The sequence below is a fragment of the Camelus dromedarius genome, chromosome 1 (genome assembly GCF_036321535.1).
Source record: "Camelus dromedarius isolate mCamDro1 chromosome 1, mCamDro1.pat, whole genome shotgun sequence".
NCBI lineage: Eukaryota > Metazoa > Chordata > Mammalia > Artiodactyla > Camelidae > Camelus > Camelus dromedarius.
In genome coordinates, this window is record NC_087436.1 from 120,219,146 (window position 1) to 120,237,054 (window position 17,909).

Genomic DNA, 17,909 nt, shown 5'->3' on the forward strand with positions numbered 1-17,909 from the left:
ACTAATGAGAGAAGGGGGCTTTCCAGTGACGGGCTCAGACTGCACAATGGAAGGAGGGACGCTGGGTGCCGAGAACTCCCTCCGTGGCCAAGCCAGGCTGGTGAGAAGCCAGGTGCGCAGCGGGACTTGGAGGTTTGGGGGCCAAAAGAAAGCTGAGTGATGTTGATGCATGGATGGAAACAGTCAGGACACAGGGAAAGATGCAGCTTCACAAAGACGGGGAGACAGACTCTGGGGACACTACTGTCATGTTTCACAGGCCTCTCAGCGCACTTTACAAACATCCTGGGTCAGGCACCGCACACAAACCCACACCTAGTTACAAACAGGATACCTTCCCACTGGGGACCCACTGACCCTCTGCTGCAGATGCTCTGCTGACTTCGCAGATTTAGGCAACATCTCCCATCCCTGTCTCCCCAAGTGTCTGGGTGTCAGTCTCAGGACCAGGCATGAGCCTCACTCCCTGGGAGTGTCTGTGTTCCAGGCGGAGCTGGGATTCCAGGCCAGGTCGCAAAGGGGTCCCACCAAACCACGTCAGGGGCAGGCTGGGAACGTGGAAATCCTTTATTCTGGGGCTTTGGCCATCAGGGGAGGAAGTTTTCTCTCCCAGACTTGGAGAACAACAGGAAAACACTGGTGGCTGTACTTACAAACAGCATTAGGTGGGCAGGTGGGGTGGGGGCTGCCTGCTTTTCAAGGTACCTGTGTGACAGGGCAAAAAGCAAAAAGGCAAAAAGAAAACAGACAAGGAGTCCTATGTATCAGGAACACACCAAAAACTGAAACCACACAGATCCGAACGGTGGAGAATAAGGCTGGAGGCGCTCCCCACTTAGCGGGACCATAAAATTAAACTCTTTATATATGCCGTCTTTATGTTTAAGTAGGCTATACTTTTTAATAAAATAAAAACTTCTGTTACTTTAAAGATATCATTTAGGCATCTAAGGGATGATTTGGAAGGACAACGCAGTGCACGGAGGGCCCTGGCAGGAGGTGCCCCCTTAAATTGAAGTTCTCCCTAAACTCGTCACAAAGGCGGCAAAAATCCAGTCCTCACGCTTCCCGCAGCCCTGGGTGCCCGCAGCGCTCCCCCTGTCCCGGGGCAGTGTGCCAGGCCCTGCCTCCCCAGGACCCCGGGAGCTGTGCGCCCACCGACCCATGACCTGTCATTGACAGGCCTCCTCAAATCTCAAGTCCTGTCACCTCTGTGCCCCGAGGGCCTAGCGAGGGTGGGGGAGGCCAGGAAGGTGGGCTGCGGTTGTCTAAACGTTCCATCTCCGGGGACAGCTACTCCGCAGCATCTCCTGGATGGCAAGCAACAGCGCGGAAGGAGCAGTGCAAAGCCGGGTGCCTGGGCAGCAGCGCGGCGGCCAGAAACGGGGCTGTACCTGCCGTGGGTGGGGCCTCCGCCCGCCCCGCCCCCAGCCCGGCCCCGCCCAGGCGCCGCCCGCCCGCCCCTCCTGCGAACACAGAGAAGCCAGAGCCGGTGCGGTAGGAGGGGTGCGGTGGTTCCCGCAGGCGTGCCGTGGTCAGGCGCCGCGGCAGCGTCAAAACAGCAGGGCTTTCTTCTTGAGGTCGTTCCTCTTCCAGAGGGCCAGGCGGTCAAACTCCTCCACGCTCATCCCAAACACTTCCTGGAACTCCTCCGGCGACAAGTGTCTCTTCAAGGAATAAAGAGAACCCAGAGGAGAGCAGTCAGCCACCAGAGGCAGGCTCTGCGGCGAGGACGGGGTGACCCCCAGCGCACGCGGGTCCCTCTGGCCCCCCACATTCCCGCGGGGTCCCCATCATTCCACTTTGCAGCTGTCAGAACCAAACCCAGGGGGAAACGATTCCGTTAGGGACCCACAGTGAGCAGCTGCAGAGCTGGGGCCAGAGCCCTGACTCCTGACACGTACAAACGCACCTCGCATTGCAGACCGAGTCCGTGAGCGCCCAGGACGAGGACCTCCACCGCCTGGGAAGCGCTAGGGTTTCAGTGCACACGTGGTGTCATTACAGTTTCATTTAATTTTCCCCGCTACCGCCTCAGAGCAAGAAGTGGATGGTTTATTATGCCCCCATTTCACGGATGAGGTATGGAAGATGAGCAAAGGAGCCAGACAGGCCTAGGCCTGCGTTCACACCCTCCCACTTCCCCAGCCTCTGCTGTGTGACCCTGAGCGAGTTTTTGGTCTCTCTGAGCCCCAGTCCTGGGGGCACAAGGGAAAGGCTGAACAGCATGATGTCAAGGGCACCTATGCCAGAGCCTCTGGGATGCTGCGCGAGCCAGCTGGCCTCTGGGAGCCTCAGTCTGCTCACCTGTGAATGGGGTCATCCTGGCACCCCCTGGAGTTGTGGGGTGAAGGGGTCAGTGCAGGTCAGCCCTGGGGGCTGGCAGGACCAGGGTATGTTGGGCACACTTACTGTGATCTGAGTCAGAGCAAGCTCGACACGGCCTCCCCTGACAACCACTGGGATTCTAGCCACCTTCCTGACCGTGCCAGCTCCCTTCACATCTGTCTTCCCCGGCAGGCACTGAGGGGCTCCTCCTCGTCCTTCAAGCCCTGGCACAGGGGGCTGCCACAGCCCTCCTAGGAGGCGCCCCTGGGGAGTGAGGCTGTGCTCTTGCTGCTCGCCTCCTGCCAGGGAGGGCCGAGGGGAAGATGGAAAGGAGGTTGGGGCGGTCTGCAGCAAGAGGGGTCAGGCTCTGGCCCCAAAGGACCTGGTTCAAGTTCCCCTTCTGCCTCCTTTTGAGACGTGTGGCTTCTGCGCAGCAGATGGAAACCAGTCTGGCTGTTCCCCCATCAGCTGACCAGAATTAGCACGTGACCCAGCTCACCCCTGGGTCGACCCAAAGGAATCAAAGCCCAGAACTCAAAAAGGCACCTGCACACCCACATTCACAGCCACATTGTCCACAATGGCCAAAAGTGGAAACAACCCCACTGTCCACCGAAGGACGAATGGATACAGAAAATGAGATGGGTCGGTCCTCTAGAACCTAGTTCTTTCTGTAAAAGGCAGTGAAGCTGTGACATGCGTGACAACACTGGTGAGACCTGGAAACACCAGCTATAGAAAGAAGCCAGACACAAAGGCCACCTGCTCTGTGATTCCATGTACAGCAAACGTCCAGCACGGGCGGGTCCACAGGGACCAAAGAGCCTTGTCGCTGCCAGGGCTACTAATGGGTGTGGGGCTTCCTTCTGGGGTGGTACAAATGTTCTGGAATTAGAGGCAGTACGGGTTGTATGACATGGAGAATGGGTTAAATGCCACTCAATTGTATACTTTAAAGTGATTAAAATTGTGAATTATATAGTGGAAAAAATGCCTCAATTCTTGTTCCCCAAAGGGTGGTTTCCTTGAATTGAAAGCGAAACCACTCATTCTAAAGGTTATTGGGATGATCAAGAGAGAAATGTGCAAAGACATCTGGGAAACTTTGAAAAGCAAAAACATCAATCATTTTTGTTTTTCACGAAAATCACCAAATCTGTGTGCCATGCTGTGCGTTGTGGGGCCCAGCTGCCAGGTTGGTATGGGGGAGGTAACACAAGAGACCCTTTTTTGCTAAGTTACAAAAGTCCCTCCTAATTGAATCTGGGCCTGGAGTCCTCAGAGCGCACACAAACACACACACACACAGACACACACAGATGTAGATACACACACATACATACACACGTACAGACATACACAGCCACACAGGCATACATAAACATACAAAGACACACACTCATACACACACCCAGACACACAGACACACAGACTCTGCCTCCCCACGTGCCTGCCACCGCGGGGGGGCATGGTGGGGCACAAGTGACCCCAGAGGCTGGAGCTGGCTTTCTGAGCCCAGACCCTTCCCTGGCCCCTGGTTCCCGAAGGCCCCCCAGGAGGCAGGCGGCCTTGTCCCAGGTAGCTGCCCAGGCCGGAAGGGGCTGAGCTCCCTCCAGAGCTGGCAGGAAGGAAGCCTGGGGCACGGCGACTTGGCGGAGGAAAGTTCTGGGGCGGCCTCGCTCCTGGGGTACACTGGTCTCCCAAGGAGCGCCCGTGGGAGGAGTCCACTTTGGCAGCGTGGCAGGGGTCCCACATGGGGGTGTGCCTAAATGTCACCCTTTAGGGCACTGTCATGCAAAGACCTCAGGCCCAGGAGCTGGACACACAGGGATCCGGTCCTGGTTCAAGCCCGTCCAGCTGTGCTGACTGACACAGCTTCAGCTGTGACGTCTGCAAAATGGGAATAGTCCCATCCGTGCCGTCGCCCATTCTGCCTGGAATGCCAGCCCCTCCTCGTCCGCCCGGGTTGCTCCCACACTCCTGACACCTGGGCTTCGCCCTCACTTCCTCCAGGAGGCCTCTCCTGACTGCCTGTTACCCCGGGCTCCCAGAGCCCTCAGGGCTCCTGTCTGTGGTGTGATACTCACACCGCAGCCAGTCTCAAGCTTCCAACTTGACACCTCCGAATGCCGAGCTGGAGAGAGACGCTCAGCGGCGGCAGGTAACCAGATGCTTCTCCCACACAGATGTAAGAGACGCAGGTAACCTCGAGAGCCCAGACGGTACTGAACTGCAGCACTGGGAGTGGGGAGAGTTGGGTTTTATTACCTTTGCTTTAAATCTAATTTATATAATCACAAGTATTTGTTTTTCAGAAATGGCTAGGTTCAACAACCAGTGTGCAAACTTCCTGAAAACTGAACCACAGGAGTAGCCCCAGGAGCTGCTGGACTCTGCACTAGGTGAGCCCTACTACATAACAGGCGCCCCACGGCAGGGGTGGGCGGGTGCCCAGGACCCCGTGGGGAGCGGGGGAGGGGCTGCCTCTGCCCTGCCCTCTCCTCCTTCACGTGTGCGACGCCGGGTGCTGGGATGCAGACATAAACCAGACTAGACTGCTCCCACCCCACAGAGACCTCACACATGATGGGCGGGTGGGTCAGAAGGCAATTAAGTTCATTTGTGGGTCTCGGAACCTGGAAGCCTTGATGCTTCGCAAAGCCTTAATGATGTTTCTCCCAGTATCTTAACAGCCATAGAGTAGTTTCTAAGAGAGATGATCTAACTTACCCTTGTAACCCGCCTCCACTGGCAAGGGTTCCCTGAAGACAGGACTCAGTAACCACTAACCTCCGCTGGCAGCGAGAGCTCAGCAGAGGAACGTTGGCTGGGAACCAGCCAGCACTGGGCCAGGTGCGCAGATGCGCTCACACCTGGGCGGGAAGAGAGTGTGTGCGAGGCAGTGGTGCTCAGAGGATGCAGATGGCTGCAGACGGGGCTGTGACATCCCCTGTGTCACACAGCCCAAAAGCGGCATATTCGAACCTGGTTAGGAGTCCAGGGCTCTTCCTGAGAAGCTGCCGCCTGCAGGTCCTCAAGATGACTGGGCATTCAGACAGGCAGGGCCACAGAGCTGGGGTCCCCCCTTCCCTTGGCAGAAGGGCCCACCGAGGCCTGTCCACACCAAGGCTGGGCCATCCATGCTGTCCATTTGTGGTCGTGGACCCTCAGACACATAGACGAAGTGATCCATCTTGGAAACATGCACACTCCTACACACTTGGTGTTGAGGATCAGGGCCCTGTGGATGCCCTAAGAACTACTTAGGGACCCCAGTTCGGAATCTGATGCCCACAGTTCTCCAGCACTGATGGAGGACCACAGGCCAGGCTACAGCCAGAGACTCTAGGACATTTGCTACCATCTTCACCTGCCCTGAGATTCTCTTGCTCATCTTACAGCTTCAGGAAACCCAGGCTCAGAGAAGTCACGTGTCTCACCTGAGGGCATGCAGCCATGGGGTGGGTGCTCTGGGACTGGCCTGGCTTACTTCCCCTGCAGGGCGCTCCCAGCACCCACCTCCCTGCACCTCACCAAGCTCAGATGCTCTGTTGCAGCCCGCCAGCTGCTGCCTGGCCCCCGGTGGGCTCCGGCTTCAGACCCACTCAGCCTGTGACTCTGGGCCAGCGAGGGGCTGCGCTTCTTCTGAGGACTGGGTCCCACGGTGCATTCCTGACCCATGACACAGCAGGCGGAGGCCCTGTCTGCAGAGGTGAGTCCTGCTGAGCTGGGTCTAAGCTCTGGAGTGCCCGCCCACTTCACAGGAGCGACATCATCACCATAGTGGCATTGTCATCACGACAATGGCTGCTGCCATCTGTGAAGCGCCTTCTGTGCCTGGCGAGAGCCAGAGCTCTCTATCACGGGACAGAGCTCTGAGAGGTGGAGTGACAGGGCTGCCAAGTGTCCTGGAGGCCCCCTGTCACTTGCCCACCTCTGCCACCTCTGCCTTGCTCCGTGATGGGCATCTAAAGGTTCTGGAACATGCCAGACTCTTTTCTTTTCTCTTTCCCCCAGCTTCACACAGCAGCTCCTCCTCATTCTCCAGGTCGTCTCAAATGTCCCCTCCTCCAGGGTGTTCTCCTGGATTGCACTAGCCAATCAGGCCCCAGGCCATGCCCTGTTCCTCATTACTGAGTCCTGATCTCTTCTGGCTCTCAGCTCATGAGGGCAGGACAGCAGGATGGGCCTATCTCTCACCCTCTTCCAGGGACAATGTGAGCTGTTTGCATCCCTGGATCTAAGTCCCAGCTCTCACCTTCCCTGCCACACTTCCTCCCAGCTGCCTACTCCTTCCACGTTGGCCGACTCCACTGGCCTGCCCTACTCTCCGCTGTGGCCCCCTCCTCCCTCCCCCCCGAAATCCCTGCCTGCCACTTGGCCTTTGAGGACTGCTCCTTTTCGGTGCTGGGTCTCACCTCAGAGGCCCTAAAGTCCTGGGTGCGGGGGCAGATCCAGCTCTCAGACACACCCACCCATCCATCACCATCAGTCTACCAGGTTCTCATCAGACCGGTTGGATGAGTCTAAACAAAGGAGAGCGTCTTTAACTGCCTTGGTTTCCAGGCACATTCCTACAACCTGGGCTTTTTCTGCTTGAGCAAACTCAGGTGTGCACTTAGCCTCAGGGTCTGGCGGAGGCGGGCTCCAGAAACTGCAGCTCCACTGCCCGTTAGCCCTGCCTCTGCCGAGCAGTCAGAGAGGACCTTGGGCCACTCCCCTGGACGTGGCCCCCAGGCCTCGGGCCGACAGACACCCCTTGTCCACCTGTTCACCCGTCAGCCTTTGCTCTCTGGTCGTGTCAGCATGGCCAGGTCTTGGAGCCCAGCTGTTGGGCTAAACACTAGGCCAGGGGTTGCTGTGAAGGTAGATGTGGTCACCCCTACAGGCAGCTTGACTTGACGTGAAGTTTACCCTCTGCAGTGAGGTGGGCCTCACCCACTCCAGGAGCAAACACTGAGGCTTCCCGGGGAAGGAGAATTTCTGCCTCCAAGCGTCAACTCCTGCCGAGCTTTCAGCCTGCCCTGCAGATTTCATGCTTGCTAGCCCCATGATTATGGCAGCCAATTCCTTAAATTAAACGTCTTAATAAATGCTTATGTCTGTGTGAATGAAAAATACTGCCAGCCATATCAGTGCACAAAGGATGCTGCGGCCATCAAGTCATCAGCCGCCACCTACCACCACCCCGACAGTGAGCGGAGGGAACTCAGGATGGAGACAGGCAGGCTGCCAGCCTCTGCTGTGCCCTCAGTGGTGTATCTACCATGTGCCACCAGGTGCCTACATGGAGCCTTTCACTTTGCCAGGCTAAGCGTGCTGAATTCCCTCGTCCGTGCGTCGTAGGACAGAATGTCAATCATTAGAATCTGGGTTAATCTTGCTGCATCAAGTGATCATCACTTACCCATCACCCCATCCTGCCACCCTGGAGTCACGCCAGGTGTGTCCCTGCCCCTCAGCGCAACACACCTTCCATCACCAAGTCCTGCCATCTGGACCTCCCGAATACGGACTGAATCAACCACTTCTCACCCCTGCACTGCCACCACTTTTTCCAAGATGCCATCATGTCTGGCCGGGACAACCCAATTGCCTCTGAAACAGTCTCCCTGCATCCATGCAGCCACTTCAGGCTTCATGATGCAGCATTAGCATTGTTTTAATTACAAACATAATCACAGAGTCCCTCAACTTAAAAGCCATCACTTTTAGGCTAGAAACAAAACTGCTTAACGTGGCCCAGGGCCCTACAAAGCCTGGCCCCACCTCCCTGTCCATCACCTGCCCAATCACAGCCACAGCCTCCTTCCAGTTTCTCCTCAAACAGCCTATGCTGCCTCCTGCCCCAGGACCTTTGCACGTGCTGCACGTGCTTCCTGGAATTCTCTTCCTACTTGGCATCCCTCACCTTATGTGCAAGTGTACAAACACACACACACACACACACACACATGTGCAGGCAACATACTGCACCCAGTTAACTGTTACCCCCTTTTAAATGCTCACAGGCCCACGTCCCTATCCTTTAAAGCCCTAACCCCGGGTATAATTTTACACACTCACTTGGGTAATCAGTTGATTGATGCCTGCTCCCCATCAGACAGTCTGTGAGAGCAGAGCTCACGCTGGTTTTTGCTCACTGTACGTCCCCAGGGCCTGGCTCAGTGCCTGGCACATATACACTTTGCCACATCCACAAGCACACGCGGTAAGGGTGGAACACGAGGCTTGACCATTCGACGGAGTGGTCTTCTTTCCAGGAACCCACCAGATAGAGGAGTGCTGGGCACCGCCAGCTGTGCACTCACATCCTTCCTCTCCTCTTACTGGGCACACGGCGGACCCACACCTTTGCCAGGTGACTGAGTCCCGGCCAACGGCCTGCCACTCCACAGCCTGGCCTTTCGGACCCTCCCCTGTGCCGAACAAGACATGAGACCGCCACGCAGCCATCCAGAAGGATGTGAAGATCCACATTAATTGCCATGGAAAATGCTCACATCAAATTCAAAAGAAAAAAGCAGATGTCACACTGCATAAACAGCGTGAGCCCACTTATCCCACACAGAATTCCGTGGTCTCTGGGTATCTGTGGAAAAGAGACTTCCGGAGGCACGTCCGGCCGCCTGCAGACATGGCAGGAGTTATGACTCTGGGGGGAATTCCATGTGATGTTTATGTTCCTCTTGGTATTTTTCTGGATTTTTACAAGAGTGATGAATTGTTTTTATATTAAAAATAAAGCTCTCTCCCCTGAAATGAAAACATCAGTGTCCCTTCCTCTCCTGCTGGGATGCGGCCCCTCCCGAGCCCCTCCCTTCTGGCTCACAACCCAGCTCCAAGCCCTGAAGGATGTGGGATGTGGCCCTGTTTGTGGTAACACTTCCAATCTGCCTCCTGACTTGGCTTAGATCAGGAAGAGGATGATTACAGACAGACGCACCCTTGGGTGTGTTCTTGGAGATTTGGGCGATTAAACCCATTACCCAGAGGTTTTTTTTTTAAGAGAAACATTTACATATATTAATCACTTGATGTTTTGCAATTTCATTCTGCATTAGAGCAAAATAAAAGGTAGGGAATGGGAGTCAGTTCAAGTGCACCCCTGTCCCAAGAGGGGAGGAGCCAGTCCCAAAGGATTCGTGGCCTCCAGGCCACTGTGGTGTCAGGAGTAGCAGGCACCGGTGGGGAGAGCCGGGAGCCCCCAGGGCACTCAGGCTCAAGGAACACTCATGCACAACAAATGCGAGTCCTCCGGGCAGCTCCTGGTCTGTGAGCCCCAGCCGCGGGAGCACCCCGTTTTACAGCAGCGGGATATGACCACACAATTAATCAGGACTCAGCTTCAGCAGGAACCAAAGCTCACGTCCCCAGCAGAGAAAGCAGGGATTATCGCGCATGAGGTCCAGTCAGGGCTGCCCAGGGCCCTGTCTTTCAAACCACGTGGCGGGCACCCCTAAGGTTGACTCCAGGCCTGTTCTGTGTGCTCCTGTGCTCGGAGCTCTCCAGGGGCTCGCCTAGGCTCCCACCACAGCTTCCCTGCCCCGCCCTGCTGCCCCACCCCTAGCCCCCAGCACCATCCACACTTGTCCTCACAGGTCAGAACATTTCCACCCCCATCCTTCCTTTTCTCCGGAGTGAGGTCCAAATGTACCACTAAGTGACTAGCCTCCTGAGCAAAGGCCCTGGGGTCATTTGGCTCTGTGGTCCTTTGCCCAGCACAATGCCCCACATGCCCCCAGGGACTCCAAGTCTCGGCTGGTAGACTGTAATGCCTGCCTGTGGCATCTGTGGGCTCCCTGGCCTCAGCCCCACCCCTCCCTGCAGCTGGACCCCTGCTGCCTGTGTGAGCCCAGCACCCTTGTCCCTGTCTCCAGACTCCAGGTCCCAGAGGCCCTCTGGGAGCCCCCTTAGGTCCACTCAGCTCAGGTGGTCTCAGCTCTCCCGTAGCTCTGGGGCAGGGGCCGGATGTGGCTGGACCTGGCCAGCAGGGGCGTCGTGGTCCTTGGGTCAGGTTGGTTGATTCAGGGCTGGTCAGATCACCCAGCCAGAGGTGGAGGTGAGGTGTTGGCTGGGGCTCCTGAGAGCCAGCCCTTGCACACTTTGAGCCTAGAGGAGGTGAGGTGAAAGTTGGCCCGTCAGTGAGGCCAACACACACGCAGAGGCAGTCAAGAGACGGAAGGAAAGAATCCGGGTCTGGAGACTTGGTCAAGCCCCACCTGCAGGGACCCATCAGTCGCAGGAGCTAGCAATTCCCTTTTTGCTTAAACCACCTTGGGTCAGGTTCCTATCATTGCAGCAGAAAGGATCAAGACGGACAAGCCTGTCCCCGGGGCTGCAGCCATAACGGCGTCCCTGTCCGCGTCCCTGTCCCCCGTGTGCACAGCCACTCTCCCAGTGGATGTTAATACCCTGGTCTTAAAGGGTGGAGATCAGGGCTCCGGAGCCTTGCTGGCCTGTCTGAGATGGGGGTTCTTCCAGGCCTGCCCGGTCTTGAAGAGACAGGAGGGAAGGGGGCAGGGCAGCCACTCAAGGAATGACAGCAATTTAACACAAAAATGCTGGAAGATTCACCTCCCAGTTGGCCTGGAGGATTAAGAGGGTTGACTCCTAGTAGACCTTGAGCTTCATTATGTGCTCATTGTAACAGCGGGATCAAATAACATGCCCGCAGGCGCCATGACAGCCCCAAGGCTCACCCAAAAAGGCCAAAGAATGGGCGGTGGCCCAATTCCTGGGACTCCCAGTCCCTTCCCCATAGCAGTTGGAAGGGTCCCACCTGTAGGCTTGTGCAGCTACCAAGCCCATAAAAAGTGACACCACCACGCCGAGCGGCCCTTGGCGCTCTGCCTCCCCTTTGGAGACGCCCGCACTCTGTCTATGGAGTGTGTGCCTACTTTGACTCTAACCTGAGCACCCGATTCCCGCACCTCTTTCCTGGCCTTTCTCTGGCCTTACACTCTGTGCAGTATGTATCTCTCTAAATTAACCTACCTTCACTCAGCGGTGGCTCGTGCTTCAATTCTTTCCTGCGCGAAGCCAAGGCCCCACACCTGGCGGGCACGCCCCAGGGGCTCAGCCAAGGCCTGGGACACGGCCCTGCTCACGCCCCACATCCAGTTTCCTGCATCACTTGCGTCAGAGAAGAGCAGGCCCGAGCAGCTGATGGGACAAACCTGCAGGCCCTGGGGGATGGCAAGGACTCTGGCCACCTAACCCAACGATTGAGAATATTTACTTCCCTTTAAAACCTTCACGGCTGAACAGAGTCTCTGGAGACGATTTTTGGGCAGATGCGGGGTCCACCAGATGGCAAGCATTCTAATTAAAACCAACTTTCCCTTTTGTGACCAAGGCTGTTGCCCCCAGGATCATACCCCTGCCCCTCCCTCAACTAGAAACCAGTGACCCTCATCTAAGGCTCAGGAGGCAGCTGCAGAGAAGGAACAAGAACTGGCTAGAACCTACACAGTCCCAGATGGCAGAGGATCCGACTCCCAGGGGACCTCGAACCTCGTCATGCGCTCACCGTAACACATCAGCACACTGAGTGACGCGCCCACCAGCACTGTGACAGCTGACAATTGCCCTGACAGCAGCCGGAAAAGCCTACACAAGAACTAAAACATCTGAGCAACGGCTGATTGGCTGCGTCACACCCGGAACGAGGACGTGAGGGTGGAAGCCGCTCATGAAGTCCACGTGGCCTGACCCGGGCTGGAGCCGTCCCTGCCGCCCGCTTGGCCGCCGGCTCCCCTCTCCGGCACCTCTTCCTCGCCCAGGTGTTTTTTCTTCCCTTCTCCCTGCTCGAGCTCTTTCCTTCCTTTTCCTCTTATAAGAAATAAAAGCAGTCTCGCCCTGTCCCTCTGCCTCAGCTGTGAATTCTTTCCAGCCAGCAGGCAAGAACCCACACTTTGGTGGGCCTCCTAATTTAGGGGTCCCTCTATCCGCTAACACAACCGTGCCGGTGTTCTCAATGTCAGTGCTCAGGCGAACATCGCCACGTTCGGCCTCGTTACGAAGGCTTCCTGCCCCCAACAGCAAGCAGCTGTGATCCTCTTTGCAAAGCCATCTTTGATGGGCACATAACCATGTTCTCCAGCCTTTGAAACCACGCGGGTCCTCGACTCCGAGCCCCGCGCGGTCCCCGCGGGGACATCACGGGCGATGGGTGTGCACCCCGTGGGCGAGGCCGCAGCAGAGACTTGCTCGGCAGAAGTGACCCTTCACCCCAGGGGCCCCCTCACCTCCAGCCTCGTCCGGTCCACGTCCTTGGGCAGCTTCACGCGAATCCGGTTGGTGACGATGAGGGCGTCATAGGGGTAGATCTGCGGGGAGAAGGAGGCACGGGCTCACGCCGGGAAGCGAGCGGGTGCCGGGACGGGGGCTGAGCCCGAGGCCAACGGAGAGGTACCTACTTGCGCCTGCATCTGACACACACATTTCGTGGGGAAAGCACAACAAAGGGGACTGTTACCCTGGGCAGGTGGGCGCGGCAGCGGCGGGCGGCGCGGGCCTGGCGGCCCTCTTACCTTGTATTCTGTAAGAGAGAGCGGAGACCACACGGGCCGGGTTAGAATGCGCAGGAACTGTCCTGACGGTGGACGCAGCCCCACCCTGCAGCCCCCGCCCTGCGGTCGGCCGGGCCATGCCGTCCCCGATTCCCACAGCAGCCTGCAAGGGACCCTAATCCTCGGCGGGGCTGGGCTCTGAGGGTCTCCGGCGGGAAGCCAGGAGCAGGAGGCATGGTCAGGAGGCTGGAGGCCAGACTGGGAGCCGGACGTGGCCCTGTGTGTTCCCGGCTGCGATGCTGTTTCCCCGGTGGTCCGGGCTGTCTTGGTTTCCCACCGCCCCCCTGTGGAGACTGGCAGCCTCGCTGGGGTCCAAGCCCCCAGCCTCTTACTGTCTTACCTTCTTAACCCTTTAGCTCCTCCTTTTAAACACAGAGCTCTGCACGCTAGCTTTTAAAAAAGTTTTTCTTCCAGACTAACAGAAGCTCGTTAAGAAATAAAGTCGTGCGGACGAGAGGCCTCATGAGCGCGCAGAGCCCACACACCGGTGTCTCGGGATCCGGGCCGCAAGCCCGGCTCGGGAGGGAGACCCTGGTGTGGGGTTCGGACACTGGGTCCCTGGATGTCCCCACGTGGCATGTGGGGTGCTGGCTGCGCCAGCTCCGAGCCCAGAGACCTGCTTGGCCAGGGGGAATAGGCTGCGACACCCCCCGACCCCAACTCTGACATCCAGTGTGAACCAGCCCATGAGAGCTGGCCCCCGCCATTCTCAGTGACAACAGTGAGAGAGCATCGCGGGGTCCGGCAGCTCAGGGCTGGCAGAGCCTTCAGGCCGGCACCTGCCACGTGATCGGGTCACGCTAGTAACACCAGCCTCCCTGCGGGCAGCCCTGCTGGTGTGCAGCCCAGGGAGGCCGCATGGTGAGCAGGGCTGGGGGGGATCCGGCCCAGCTTGGGTTGGCTCAGACCCCGGGCCTCTCACTGTGGCTCTGCCTCCCTTATCACCGCGGAATTTAAGAGTGGGTGTTGGCTTGGCCTCGGCCCTGGCGTGGGACAGTTATTCAAACACAGATCTCTCCCCAGGTGACCCGGAGTGACAAGCAAGTCAGGATGGGGTCGGCTGTGCTGGAGGATGGAGGCAGGTAGGCACCTGGGGTGGGACACGGGGAGCACCGGACCTGGGAGACGGGGGAGCATCTCAGGTAAGGTGAGAATGGAGGGGGACCCTTGGCTGGAAGAGGCAGGGAGGTGAGCTCCCCCAGACTCCCCCACACCACGACGTCTGGAGGCTTCTGCCAGCTGCCTTGGAGGGGAGGTTTCAGAATGAGACTTGTAGAAACATGTTAGTGACCCCTGCCCCAGCCAGAGACCCACGGGGTCCCCGCTTCCTGTACCTCGTGTGCCCCAGCTGGCATCCAGGTCTGCTCCACAAGGGGCCAGATTGGCATTCTGGAAGAGAAAGAGAGAGGGCGGCAGGGGGCAGGTTGCAGGGGGCAGGCGGTCGCTGGGGTCCCGACAGCCTGGCCAGGGAGGAGGGTCAGCCCCCAGGGCCTGCTGAGGCCCGACGTGGAAGGGCCGTGTGCACGGCCGCACTCCCCCGGGCTGCTGGCTTCTGACGGGCAGCTTTGCTTACATGCCTGCTGCCGCCTTCCACACTATGCTGGCCCTGCCTGTCCAGGGAGTTCCTACCCGCTGTGAAGACAGCTCCCAGGGGCTGCAGCTCCCCTGGGCTCCGCAGCTGGCCTGGACTAGGCAGATGAAGGCTAGGCCCCGGCACAGTGCTGAAGCCGCTCCACAGGGCCCCTGCTCCCCCCAGACGCGCCATCCCCAGGTGCTCGGGTGGCCGGTGTCTGTAAAGTCCCCGGCGCAGACCCCAAGTGTCATGAGCACTCACAGTGTGGCTGTGACTGATGGTGACACTCAGGGGGTGGCACTCTGTGGGGCTGTGGACCTGGGAGCCCCACCACCCGTCTCAGATGCCCCCCTCACTTGTCCACAGCGTCATCAGCAAACTTTGCCATTTTAGTGCATCAGGACTATTAATGTCTGGAATTCTCTTTCCTTCCTGCCCACCTGAAAAAGTCATCCTACAAACTTCTACGGAGGGTTCCCACCCCGTAAAGCAGGTGCTGAGCCCTGCAAGGTTAGTGGGTCCCTCTCCTATCCAAAATTGCACCTGTGTTTGCACCTTGAGTCATGCTTTGTCGCTACCCATAGTGGAGAAAAATGTTTTATTCGTGCCTGTATCCCTGCCACCTGGTACAGCATCTGAGAGGGGGTCGGGGCTCTTGGCCAGCGTTTCCGAAATTGGGTACAGGGGTTAAATTTCAGTGCAGAGCGCTCTGCAGTTAATGGGGAGATTATATGCGTCACTCTTGGGTTTTGTTACAGGGAAAAGGGCTTTCAGCACAAATATACTGTGATGAGAGATAAAGGAGGAGCTGGTCTTAGTCCCAGCGAGTGTGGGGCAGACGGGGCCTCAGGAAGCACCGGGTCCAAAGCCCTTCATCCTAAATAGGGAACCTGCGGCCAGAGATGCCGGGACTAGGGTGGGGAGAGGGGTAGGTGGAGGGTTGGAGCCAGACTTTACGTTTTTGATACTTTGTCCATTATTGATTTTTTCATTAATTCGGGCTTTAAAAAACATTGCATTAGAATTTTATCTGGATTACTGAGTCCTTTGGCCAGTGCCCCCTGTGCCTCAGCGTAGTCCCAGCGCTGGGACCCAGGGCAGGGGGTGGGACGTTGCACCTCCTTCACCCCCAGAACAATTCTCCTTGGGAGTTTTCAAGATCAATTTTTGGAGACATTTTCTCAGGCCACTGACACGCACTCCCCCACCCTCCCCGTGCACCTGTCTGGTTAGGGAACCTCCTGCATAAAGCAAGGCAAACCCGCCACCCACCAGCCGTCGTCCACCTGGCCTGTTTGCGATATGAAAGAGAAATGCTGCCCCCTTGTGTCCACTGTCCTCCATCACAGGCTGTCAAAACTCCCGGGTCCCCACAGCCACCTTGGGCAGTTGGAAACTCACTTCCTAGCAGCAGAACCAGCTTCCTCTGACCTGCCAGGCTCTAAGACAAGATGGAGGGAGGGTGAGGGCATCGTCTGGGTGGAGAGGGTGCACCGTGTCAGTAGAGATCAGGGAGAGAGCAGTCTACTGCTGGTCTTCCAAGTGCCAAGTCAGAGTGGGGTCTTCAGGAACTTTTTGGTGCAAGGGAGCCTTGGGTCACTGCTTCCATGTGTGGGCTGGGAGGAGAGCTAAGTGGATAGGGAAGCCCCACAAAGGCAGCACCAGCAGACACATTCACTAATCTCCCCTGCAACCTCAGGAGGAGGGCATTATTATTGCCATTTTATGGCTGAAGCTCAGAGAGGTTAAGTAACTTACCCAAGATCACACAGCTAATACATGGAACTGTGAAAATTTTAACTCATGTATTTTACTTTTCAAAAATCATACTGGGATTGCTAATAGTGAGAATAAATTGTGGCCCTTTGCCACTGACTACTGTTCTTTCCTTGCAAAGCTCGCATTGGAGGGTGCAATTACACTCAATAGACACTGACGTGGAAGTAAGAAGGGGTAGAGAGTTCACTTGGGAACTACACTATATATAGAACTTATGAAAAGATTTCACAACCATAATGTTACCTCAGAGTATCCTTAAGAGGGAAAGCTAATTTTTTTTTAAAGACCAGGAAACAGAGACTCAGAAAACTTAAGTAACTTACCCAAACACACACCCAGTAAGTGGCAGAGCTGAGATTTGAACTCAGGGTGGCCTGAGGTTAATGCATGTGTTCTTTCCAGCATTACAGTTGGAAAACATCAGACTTTTAAAACTTGTTAAGCTTTTCTTTGTAGTGACATACATAAACATTTTTATAAATGTTTCATGGACATGTGACAACCTGATTCAAAAGATACGAATTTCTTTCATGTATCAACTAGACTGAACTTGCTGTTTGCACTATTCCATTGCTCTCTGCATTTTTTCTTTCACTAGATCCATGTTGATTTCAAGAGTCATATTCAAATCGCCTGCCACGCGTGCATTCGATCAAGGTCTCCGGCACTGCCACGCCGCCTGGTATGTGTAAATGCATGAATGCCGTAGCTGCTTTGTAACTTGTGCCATCACGAGCCCGTGTTCCCTCTTTGTACCGCTAATCCTACTAATTCGCTTTCACCTCAGTTCCCGCCTTCTCTGATATTAGCGTCGCCACTCATGCTTTCTCTCTACTTGTGCTTCTGGCACGTCTTCCCCCTCCTTTGGCTTCCAATCTACTGGGAAAAAATTGTGTCTATTTTGGGATGATACATGTTTGTCTGTTTTTTCCTTAAATGATCTAATCTGACAGCCTTTGCCTTCTAGTAGGAAAGTTCATTCTGTTCTTACTTAGCATCAGGGTTTTTCAAAACGAGTCTCTTTCCAAGGGACCACCACAGAGATCTGTCAGTGGACAGGGGCCACTCTCTCACTAGCAGGCCAGGTGGTACACGTGGGACCAGCGCTCTCTCATCCCAGAAGAGCCTTTAGTAGGTGGCTGTTTCCCTGTTCATTCCACAGAGACGTGTGAACATCCACCAGGCGGCAGGCTCTGCGGCAGGCGCGTTAGCAGGACACCCTGACAAGGTTTGGGACACACAGTGCTGGCGCTTGTGGCAAGTCCCTCCCAGGACGGCAGCCAGGCCCAGCTCTGCCTCCCCCAGTTTCCCGACTTCTTCCTTCCTTCCTTCCTTCCACGTGACAGTGAGAACTACACAACAGCTCACATCTATCCCTAAGCCCCGGCCGTCAGGCGCTCAGCTCAGCTTCGATAGTTTTCCCGCCCAGTGCTCTTCTGTGTGCTTCTGACAAAATATCCTCTCCGTCTTTGGGACTTGGTGTTCTGGGGTTTTTGGTCACACTGCCTCTCTGCCTTTAATTTAGCTCACCTCGGATCCTTTCTGAAAGTGAAAATAAACCCAGAAACAACTTAACATGTGACTCGGAGGAGCCCTGCTGGCCACAGACGTCAGTGAGTGGACATGTCCCCCTTGGGACCTCAGGGGAAGGCCCG

General features: G+C 56.5%; 1 protein-coding gene across 18 annotated transcripts in view; it reads right to left on the reverse strand.

The window, feature by feature from the left end:
- Nucleotides 1-230: 230 nt before the first annotated feature.
- ABLIM2 (actin binding LIM protein family member 2) overlaps nucleotides 231-17,909 on the reverse strand; it is a 139,261-nt gene continuing 121,582 nt past the window's right edge. For 5 of the 18 annotated variants that reach the window (XM_064488400.1, XM_064488378.1, XM_064488393.1 and 2 more), the window contains one exon: nucleotides 12,927-14,291. In XM_064488400.1, coding sequence (XP_064344470.1) covers nucleotides 13,821-14,291 — 471 coding nt within the window. In that variant the 3' untranslated portion in view covers nucleotides 12,927-13,820. Of the gene's footprint in view, nucleotides 1,668-12,578; nucleotides 12,660-12,863; nucleotides 12,872-12,919; nucleotides 14,292-17,909 lie in introns of those variants that run through there. The other 13 variants (XM_064488399.1, XM_064488363.1, XM_064488387.1 and 10 more) reach the window with 6 other exon arrangements.